This window comes from Lycorma delicatula, chromosome 11 (assembly GCF_047948215.1).
Source record: "Lycorma delicatula isolate Av1 chromosome 11, ASM4794821v1, whole genome shotgun sequence".
NCBI lineage: Eukaryota > Metazoa > Arthropoda > Insecta > Hemiptera > Fulgoridae > Lycorma > Lycorma delicatula.
In genome coordinates this window covers 14,204,517-14,215,904 of record NC_134465.1, presented here as the reverse complement: position 1 = coordinate 14,215,904, position 11,388 = coordinate 14,204,517, and the positions used below count along the sequence as shown (strand labels likewise).

General features: G+C 29.1%; 1 protein-coding gene across 1 annotated transcript in view; it reads right to left on the bottom strand.

The window, feature by feature from the left end:
* Positions 1–4,389: 4,389 nt before the first annotated feature.
* LOC142332263 (lysosomal acid lipase/cholesteryl ester hydrolase-like) overlaps positions 4,390–11,388 on the bottom strand; it is a 38,652-nt gene continuing 31,653 nt past the window's right edge. The window contains exons 6-8 of the mRNA XM_075378587.1: positions 10,754–10,835; positions 7,034–7,179; positions 4,390–5,107 (exon numbers count right to left, since the gene is read on the bottom strand). Of these exons, the coding sequence (XP_075234702.1) occupies positions 4,907–5,107; positions 7,034–7,179; positions 10,754–10,835 (429 nt within the window). The 3' untranslated portion in view covers positions 4,390–4,906. The remainder of the gene's footprint in view (positions 5,108–7,033; positions 7,180–10,753; positions 10,836–11,388) is intronic.

The following is an 11,388-nucleotide window of genomic DNA, read 5'->3' as shown; positions in this document are numbered from 1 at the left end:
ACCAATCTTCGTTTCAGATCAAAATTTGAGGACATAGTTTCATTTTGTTTTTGTGGGAATATTATGTACTTAATCCCGTGGATTATAAAAAAAAATAATTTGTTAATCGAGGCAAGTAAGTATTTGTCTAAAGAATCCGATGCTATTCCTTATTATACAGAAAACGTTTCTGAATGCGGTGTCAATATAAAAATACCTTCAGATTATAAATTGAATACAAAGTGTCCTTGTGATTGTTGCAAAATTTATTCAGAAAAAAGGAAAAATATTATATTTTCAAAATTGAAATTGACTAAAGAAGAAACTTTGATTACTTACAGACCTTTTAGAGTTTTACAACATTACTCTGAGTGTATCAACGTTAGCAAAAAGTTATAATGTGTTTTATGTTTTAACTTAATTTAATAATTTTGAAAACAGAACATGAACTTGTATATTATAAAATAATAAAGAAAATACTAGAGTGTGTTTATTACTAAAATTTTTTCATGAACTTGTAACCTGCAGATTATTTGAATCACAGTGACTTTTGATTTCTTTCTAAATTCTGGGTGCAGTACTCAGCACACCTATTTTAAAATAATTTGAAATCGATTTTTCTTTCTCCAATAATTGGTGAATGGTTATTTTTTTTTTTTAATTGGATTTTTTATATTTTGTGTATTCTACAAAAAAAAAGTATTTAACTCCAAGAAGGCATTTCAAAATTGTTTCTTCTTCAAATCACATCAAATATCTTTTGAACGTTTTTCGCTTAAGTTCTTTAAATGCTATTTAAAATCTATTAAAAGAATGTACCTTATCACCTCTAACAAAGAAAAATAGTGATTATAGAACATAAACTTGTTCTTAATAAAAAGCAATAAAAATAAAGTAATAATAAGCAAGTAATAATAATAAAGTAATAAAAAGCAAGAATAATAAGAAATAAAATTGATGTAAACGTAAATTGAAAACTAGTAGCTACTGGAACAAATGTTGAGCGACAACTGTTCAACACAGACTGCTTGAAGGAGCAATTTGTTTAGAATCATTATTGTTGCAGCTTTTTTCAAATCTATGTAACTAAGTTTTACGATTGTAAATAATAATGATGAAGTTTATTTTTCTGTAAGAAAATAGACTGCTGGAGTTTTGTTTAAACAAAGATCTTTTAAGAATTTTTAATTGAGCTGCTAGTGTTAAAAATTGTTCTAGCATTTAAATAAGTGATGAAATATTACTTGAAACCCGAAAATGAAAGATCCAAAAAAAATATAAAAGATCAAAAACACACACCACCCATTCTGTAAAAAAGAATGTCTAGCGACATATCCTTTCCTTTCCTGAGCACAGGCTGTGCTTTTTTAGCAAAGCAATTTCCATTAGAAAAATCTTTATGAAGTTATTGTATTTAATAGATGGAAAATATTTATAAATAATAATAATTGTTTTTAAGGTAAATTTTAAGTTATGTATAGCCTACAATATGAAAATTAAAACATATTAAAATTAAAATAATCACTTCAGCGATGAGATTTCTGAAATGATTCATTTTTTTGGAATTTCATCAATAAATGTTAAAAATTTTAACATTAGATACCTCTTTCTACAAAATTATGATTACATTGATGTATAGGTGTTATTTTAATCGCCCGCAGGCGATTTTATCGTAAACTACAAACAATACAGAAAAATTACCTAGACAAAAATTAACTCAGATTGGAGTGCAACAGCTCACTGTGCCCTTCGATTTTACCTTGAACTTGACCTTATTTCAAGGTTCACACAATTTTTTTCAAATGGAATGACTTACTTTACCACCCCACCAATGAAAAAAGTAGAAAAGTTTACACTGGAATATATGGTTCCATATAAAATCGTGAAACTTTTATTAAGGTCATATGGCCATAAACTTTGGTTTAGGAGTTAATCACATGGTATCCGATTAACACAATTTGCTGATTCAAGACGGCCAGATAACAATCCTATTCTCACAACTTAGAAACCAGTGACTATAAATATCTGTGAAAAGAATCCACCAACTGTATAACACTATCTCTGATGGTTAGCCATATGACCTTCAAAAAAAGTTCCAAAGTCATATGTGTGACCGCATATTCCAATGTAAACTTTTCTGCTCTTTTCACTGGCGGGGTCAAAAATAAATCATTCCGATTGGAAAAATTGTGTTAACCTTGAAATAAGATCAAGTTCACCATGAGATGTCCCCCATCGATCTGAGTAACTTTTGTTTTGGTCATTTTTTTTATATTGTGCATAGTTTATGAGAAAATCGCCTGAGGAGATTAAAATGAACACTGTATACTCTTTTATCTGTTGATACAAGATAAAAGAGTTCATATCCCCAACAGGTATATGTTTCAACATTAAGACGATTGTTTTTTTATGTATTGCAATATGCGCAAAGGACTTTTGTTCAGAACTCCCCATTTTTATTTGGAATTTTTAAAAGATTATGCAATAGTCTACAAAGAAAACAATCAAATGTGTAAAGCAGCAGCGATCGATAAACCATTACTATGATTCTACCTACAAACTTTTAAGAGTGAAGCAGTTTTTGAAAAAAATGTCATTTTTCCTTACCTACTTTTTCACCATCCTGACACCATGCATCTTTTTTCCTGTTCTCTTGTGTAAAATGCCCCCACCAATTATTATCGGTAACAATAAATATTTATTGTGAAAATATAAAACGCTGAAAATCAAGTGAAAATCAAAACGCTGGACATTGTCAAGTTATCGGTATAGAAAATTTCCACAAATACTAATAATCAAAATGTAAAGTTTTTAGACAAATGTTTACAGTAGAAAGCAGAGTACTTTCTATAAGATTAAATGCTAAAATCATAAAAGCTGTGCATTATTTTTAGAAAAAAAATCATGAGTACCTTAATCAGTAATAATAGGGTCATACAGAATGTCCGAGGACATAGTGGTCAAACTTAAGTGACTGATTTAGGATATCAAAACAAAAAAGTTCGTTTGGGCAGTAAATTTTTGTATGGCCAATAAATACTAAAAGAAATTTTTAATTCAATTAAAAAAGGAAAACCACATAAATTAAGGCATTACTAACTACAAAAATTATCCTTTCAGTTTATTACAAGATTAACTTACAAGTATTAAGTGAAATAATTTTTTTTTTTACATTAAAATTATGCCAATATATAATCTTTTAATACTTTATTAAAACCAGGATATAAAAAATATAATTGTAAAAACCTAGTGAACGGTTTGTTTTACAAAACTTTTTCTTTGCACATTAATATGTATTCCTTATGGTTCTCCATTACCCTAATTAAATTTTGAAAATCATGACCTTCAACGTCTTAATTTTAAATTATATTCTAGACCGTTTTAAAACTTGATTTTTTAAAGACAGTTGTTTCAATAAAAATATTTTTTTCATTTATTTCATAATTTTTATTATTACATTCTCCTTCTATCGATTCCAAAACTTCATCAAGACAGAATCATGTACTATTAAGTCTCCTATTCTAATAAATCCTTTTCCCGCACAATTTTTTTATTTCTTCACTGTTTGGTTTCAATGGAGGCAAAATTTATTTTTCCCTACCACCTCTGACTTTACTTTTAAACAACAACAGACATTTAATCTGTTTCGAATTACAATTTGTCAAGTGATTGTTTTACGTCAACATGATGTTGACATAAAAGAATAAAAGAAAAGTTGACATAAATTACCGGTATATATTACCGCTGTTACTGTATATATGACACAACTGGCTGCATCTGCCTCCAGTTACCTGACTTAAAAAAAAAGAAGAGAAATGAAGTATAGTCACTTCCTAGTGGTGTTTTTTGGGTAATGATAAGAACTGGGAAACATACATTTTTACCTGTACTTTGTGAGGGTAACCAGTTATAACTAATATTTTTAACATGGAGGCCAACTGTTTTCACACCCACATTCTTAGATCACTCAAAAAGTTAAGGTCTATACCAACCTTTTGCTATGAAGAAATTACTATACTCTGATAGTTTTTATAAATCGAACAGGCTTTAATTTTTATTTTTCATTTTTATTGTCACAAGCTTGAATTTAATGAATGCATGAGGGTCCAGAGGACAAAGCCCCTGGCTAGACCAGAAGGCCAAGTAAAGCGAGCCCAGTCTGCTAAACATTTCCTGATTACAACAGAAAACACAAGTATGCATATAGCACGGATGAAGCCGTGACCGGTCTGCTAGTTTATCTATATATATAAAATAATATGACGAGTCATTCATAATCAACGCCCAGCAAAAGGTAGTGAAGATAAAATTGCTGAAGATTTGAATGCACGTTCTCCTTACAGTATAAGTGCACACTAAGAAAGGATTTTTTTGAAATTCTTTCTTCAAAGGGTTAAAATGGAGTAACAATGAACTTTACAATTTTTTTAATTTCTCAGTAACAAATGAACATACTTGATTTTTATTGTATATAATCTTCATATAAAGATTTAAATATCAATTTCTATTATTACAATCTCCCACCCATAGTCCTTTATATGTTTTTTATGAAATTTATTATAATGAAGTTGAATTGTTTACAAAAAGTGGCCACAAATGTCATGAAACTATAAGAACCAGCTTCCAAATCAGAGAGAACAACTTTTGTGAAATTAAAGACTTTTGTGATCATCCATATATATTTTTGTAATTGTTTTTAATGTTGTTAATTGAAATATAATTATCAGAATTCAACTATAGCCGTTTTTTAATCACCTCCTTGTGTGTTAGTTTGAATTAAAGAAGTGATATTTGATAAGTAACTTAAAAGAATGTTTAATATTAACAGATAGTATTTGATTTGACAAGTTAAAAGTACGTTTTATTATTAATCAACATAATTTTTCTTGATTCAGAAAATAATCATATGAATTTATAATCTTTTAAGTTAAATTGTTTCATACTGTTTCATAAAATCACTATCAACATCACCTACATCCCTATATCTATTTAAAATATTTATGAGCGTATTAAATGCTAAATAATTTATATTTTTGGCAAACATAAAATCAAGGTGATTGAAGTTTTTGTAATCTATTATTATTTTTCCAACAATATGTGGTAACTTGTTAAACAGATTATCAACATCCTGTAAAGAAAAAATAAAGAATTAGAATATTTAATAAAATTATTATTATTATAATATACTTCCAATTACTTAACTATGTATATACGTATGTATAGGTACTTAATGCTTATAATATGTCGACTATGGGTTGGTCTAGTGGTAAACTTGTCATATCAAATTAGCTGATTTTGAAGTCGCGTGTTCTAAGGTTCAAATCCTAGTAAAGGCAAATTACTTTTATATTGATTTGAGTACTAGATTGTGGATACCAGTGTTCTTTGGTTGTTGGGTTTCAATTAACTTCACATCTCAAGATGGGTCAACCTGAGGTTGTACAAGACTACATGTCATTTCCTCATTCATCCTCTGAAATAATGAATACCTTATGGTGGTTCTGGAGGCTAAACAGAAAAAGAAAGTTATATGACGAATATCATTTTCGTAAATAAGATGGTGAGGTGGGAGGCCATATTGCAGCAGTTAAAGGAGCGAGGCATTTCACCTTATTTGAGGATGATGCCTCTACATTGTCACCAACGGCTCCCACAGGACGCATTCCTGTTGTCTGAGGCCAGCATAGCTATAGTGTATTTATTCTGAGCTGTATATATTATTAATTGTGAATATAATATTGAGTGTAAATAGTGTCTGAATGTGTTATGTAAATATTGATGTGAATGAGAAGTGTGCCTGTGACAGGGGTGGTACTGATATTATGCCTTTATGTCAATTCCAACACCACCCTGCGTGAGGGAGTCGGTTTTTAGTGGGTCCCACCGCATAGGCGGTGAACACCACACACCCAGTATGTGCAGGCTGCTGGGCATTTGAGTCAGGCAAATTTTCCCACTTCCTTTTGAAATTTTGTTATATCCATTAAAAGGTTTTATAGTAAAATTTTTTTCTATTAAAACTTGTTTGTAAATAATGATGACTTTAAAAAATAATAATAAAAAGCCATATCAGAATAGTACAGTTTTTGAACATTTAACACAGAAGGTAAATAAAACCAACCATATGATTGGTTTCCAGCTTTATGCTGTTTAGTTGAATATTATGTGTGATTGAATTATAAATATCTCCAAAAATTAATTATAAGATTTTATAAAATACATGCAAAAAAACTAGTCCCTTTAACTAAAATTTTTAATTCCTAAAATAACAGTTTTTTAAAGCTTTAATTTGTAGCCTTTACTTTGGCTAATTGTAAATCACAAATTCAATAACCGAACTGTTACAGATGTTATCATAATATTCCAAAAGGTTATGGCCAAATTTCAAATTACTAACTTTTATCTTTAAGATTTTTATTGCTTTTTATGAAGACATTATCTCCCAGACAACAAGTTGTAGAGATATGAAGTTCACCATGTTAGCTTCTTTATTAAAGTGAATCATTAGTTTATTACAACTAAATATTGTTCTCAAGGAAGTTAAATTCACAATTTTTTTTTTTACTTTGTTGAACATCAGTTGCTTTTGCCACACTCCATGAACCAAACTTAAAGGAAACTCAACTGCTGTGTCATGATCCTTAGAGTTATTCTACAAATTTGTGGAAACTCATTTAAAAATTCAGAAATCACTTAGGATTTTTTCAACATTTTTAATGAGTTATCTACTGACTTTTCCCCTTATCTTGTAATTGTGGGTGGCTGTTTTTAAAAATTCCCAGCACCAACTTCTTACAGCATTGTCACACAACATTTGAAACTTGAAGCCTTCCTCTTGCAAAAAAAAAAAAAAAATTGCTCAAAACATGATTCCCTGGTTTATTAACTCCTGTTTTACTAGCATTAAAGATAATGATGGACAGCAAACATGTACATATGAGAATGATTGTTGGTAGCTGTATATGTACAGACTTGATAATACAGTCATTTTATTTTAAATGACCCATCAGAAATCAGTTAGCCATAGCCTTTGTTAAAAAATAAATTGAGTTACCTCTCTAACTGCGATCCAGTCATTTTTTCCAAAGAATAGTATAACTGGAGCAGTTATGTTGTTAAAGTCATATTCAGGTGTTTTTACTGTTCCATACTGAATGTAATTTTCTTTAAGTCCATAATAATATTGGTGAAATGATTTATCTGAAATTATAAAAATAAACGTAATAACTTTATATTCATAGACAATATGTGAAATGTGCAAAAGATTAAATTGTTTTTTTTTTTTTTTACATGCATGTACAATAGAAAATGATGTATTGTGTGATGTTAAAAAAAAGATGAGATTTGGGGTTATAATATATCCCATCCTATACTAATTTAAACATTTTTAAATGTATTATATTGTCGTGTCTAGTTATAATTATCTGTCAAAATAACCATTCATGAAATTATTGGACTACTGATTTGTAAAAGCAGTTGACTGGAAAGCTAAAGACTATTTTGACCGATGGTGTGCAGTGGATCTAGCAAAGCAAATTATCATTATTCTGACCTATAATATGTTCGTAGACAGCTGGTCAATAATCTCCCATCACAGAAGTCTGGCAGTTATGAGAATACTAGCATAACTAGGCCAGAGATATCGTTATCAGAAAGATTCGGATGACATTGCAAGACCAAGAAAACACTCGGTGCAGAGTAACTTGATGGCTTTACTGCAGTCAGTCATCTCGATCAACTTCAAATTCAGACCACCTACTATAATCAGTTCTTTTCAAAACTACTTAAAGGTTGAAGCTGAACTTTAAGTTACTCTTCTGACATGAGCTGATGGTTGATCGGCCAAAACAGCTCCTTGAAGAACCCCACTTAGATTTACACACATTTGAGCTAGCCCAACCACTGCTTGACTATTAAGGTAGAGGCAAGCCTGTCTTGGTTACCATTGCATCCGACCAGTTTAGGAGACATTAACAAAACAATGAGTTCTAGAGCAACCTTTGCCAAAAATGAATTGTTAACTTAATAAATTAATTGTTAAGATTTAAATCTGTCAAAAGAAAATTTTTATAGATTTTGATTTAGATTTAATCTATTACAAAAAAAAGTCCAGGTAAATTTTTACTACATAAATTTATTATTTTAACTTTATTTTCAAAATTTATAAAGAATAAAACTAATTAAAAGTTTTAGATCAGCATAATGAGGTTATGTTTATGTACATTTTGTAAAATTTAATCATAACTCACTTTCTAAGTAACTGAACACATCAGATCTTTTTGATACTGATATCCAATATCTTGGTTAGTGGTAATGACGATGGTAGTTGTTTTAAAAAGATTTAGAAAACCTGTTCAGTATAAGAAAAAAATAATTTTTATTTAGAGGTTATTATCGTTCTAAATCTATCCCAGTTATATATGTTAGGTTATTCGCAAAGATTGATTTTTTATTTAGTATTTGTTTTGTTCTTTGTATCTGTAGATGAAAGTGGGTTTTGTGTAATGTATAGTACAATTATTTAGTCCATTTTAATTTGTATACTGCCATGTCGCAGTATTTATCGTGTGTTTGTTATCTCACATGATGAACAAGTTTTTGGTATAATGTAATAATTTGTTTATATCTTTACAATTACAGATATATTTTAGTCTTACAAGTACAGTAAGATTTATTTTAATGAATTGTATGTGTTTATTATGCAATTTATATCATTTAAGAACAGCAGTTAAATTGTTCTTGCAACTTCAGTTTTAAAATCAGGAGTATTTAAAAGTTTGTTTGGATCAATTCCTTTTTGTATGTTGACTTTCTTCTACAAAAGCTATGAATTGATCACAGCTATATGATCAATTAGGTGATATAACAATCTCAGATACCATTTTCAGCTTTTCATGCTAATATAGTATATCGCCCAATGGAGGAATCCATACTATCAACCTCCTATGCTGGTATTATATTCTGATTATTTTCAGGCAAGATATGTCTATTTTTCTCTTCACAATGCAGCAGGTAAATCAATGTTATCGTATCTAGTGATTTGTTCTTTGTATATTCCATGAGAAATATTGGAGTTCATTAAATTCTTTTTACTGGGCAACTTGTAATTTGGTAATTTATTTTGTTGGATGGTACCCAAACGACATATCCTTCTGCTTGCTAAAATGTGGAATATATGAGTAAAAATTATCTACATAATGTTAACAAAGAATAGTGCAAGCCAATCTAACAGCATTAGCAGTATTCCCCGATCAGGTTTATTTGATAATAGAGAAATATGCCTACTCTCTTTGCCACTGTAGATTTCAATTTTTTATGCAAAACCCATAGACTCAACTATTTAAAGCTCCACTTGTGAGGCTCTTTCGGTAGGTATTGTTTCAAAAAATGCCTAATATTTGTTGAACATATTTGTTCATCAATAAAAAGATGCTGATCCATAGATATTCTTAAAAATCTTTTGTTTAAATTATCAATTAATGGCCTAATTTTATGCAGTGTCATGGTTAGAATCATTTGATGGATGCTGTTCATCATTATCATTCATATGGAAAATTTCTTGAATCGTTTTTGAACTTATTGATGGACATAGTTTCTATAATATTTCCAAAACCAAATTTAGACCGATATGACCTTACAATTGGGTAATAGTAGGCAGATATAAATAGTAATGTACCAATGAATTTTCTAATAACAGTGTTAATATGTGTAGTTTATCAGGAGACTTTTGAGTCGAACAATGATTTGTTTCTTCAACAATTTTATAAGTAATGCTGTCAGTAAAAATCAATTAAAAATTCTGTACAGAGTATCAAGTTCTAAGGTATCTGGGGTTAACTGAGTATTACCAAGAAATTTCAACCGATTATCATTTGCAATTAAATTTTTCTTTTTCCAGATCAATTTACATGCTACATATTTTTTATTAAATGACATTGAAGAGGGTTTGCAGAATCAGAAGTAGGTGGGAGTACAGGTAATACTGGTTGAAGCAGAAGGTAATGTATATGTCAACTAAACTATGTAATCAGTGAAGTTGAATTTACTGAAGTTGGAATAGTTTCAGTCTGTAATATAGGCCTAAATTCACCAACTGACAATCTTTATGTGGACTCAAATTCCATATTTTTATTGTTTTCTATATCAACATTATTATTATTTATATCATCAATAGTGCCATTATTGTCATCCTTATGATCAGAATATAAATGTCATCAGGATCCGCTAATTCACAACCATCATCAGAATTATAACCATTTCCGATTAAATCATTTAAATAATCCTCTAAATCATTATTTATATGTTTTTTAAAATTTCTGAATACCTGAACATGTTTTTCAGATATAAACCAATACTAAATTACATACTTGTAATGTAAACAAGTTCAGAAAACTGTCAGAAGTTATGTAGGTTATTATACTATTACTGCATGTTGTTGCAGTAACACAGCAAACATTTGAAACTCAAATAGTAAACAAATTACCAGACTTAGTAACCGACCTCAATTTTATTATATTTTTTCTCCATCCCAATTTGTTACATAAACAATTTAAAAATAACTTCCACACAGCATAAAATTAAGGTGTTTACGAACTACTAGCACTGTCAAATGAGTAAAAGTAAATAATAGTGATCAGTATTCTGTTACTGAACTACAACTTCATGTATTCAGTTCAGTGTAAGTCTAGTATTACATTAGAGATCAGAAAAAGATTATTGTATTTCTGCAACATGGTTGTATTTTAGGGTTAAAGCATAAATTATTAAGAAATACCTTGCATCAGTTGTCTGTAGTGGATTAATGTTTTCAATGAAGCTCCGGCTGGGTAATGGTCTAATATTTTATCCAAAGTGCTCTAAAACAAATCATATTCACAGCATATATTCACAAGTTGCATATATATACTTGCCAAATCTATGAAAGTGGCTGAAAGTCATAAAGTCTTAAAGTCTTAAATCATGAATTAATTTATTTAAGGTTAGTACAAAAATGAAATATGCCACCGTACTGTAATATACTACAAACTTTATTAGTACGAATGCTACTATTTATTTGTTTTGAGTAATGCTATAAAGTTCATGTAATGTGTATTACAAGTCATTCCATGCATGAATCTATTCCTATGTAATTTTCATAGAAATATTGGAGTGTGACTTTATTATATTTAAATATACTTGTTTCTGTTTGTTTAAAGTTATTAGAATATTAAAAAGTGGTTATCAGACTACTTATTGAATATAAAAAATAATTTAAAATTTTTAATCACCTTACCAATAAAAAAGACATATGTTCTCAAGATCTTTCGATTTTTTCATACCCATCATCAGGAGATTAAAAATGTTATAATAAGTCAAAACTTAAAATGAGTACACAATCATGACTCTTTGAATGTCAAAGGTAATATACTT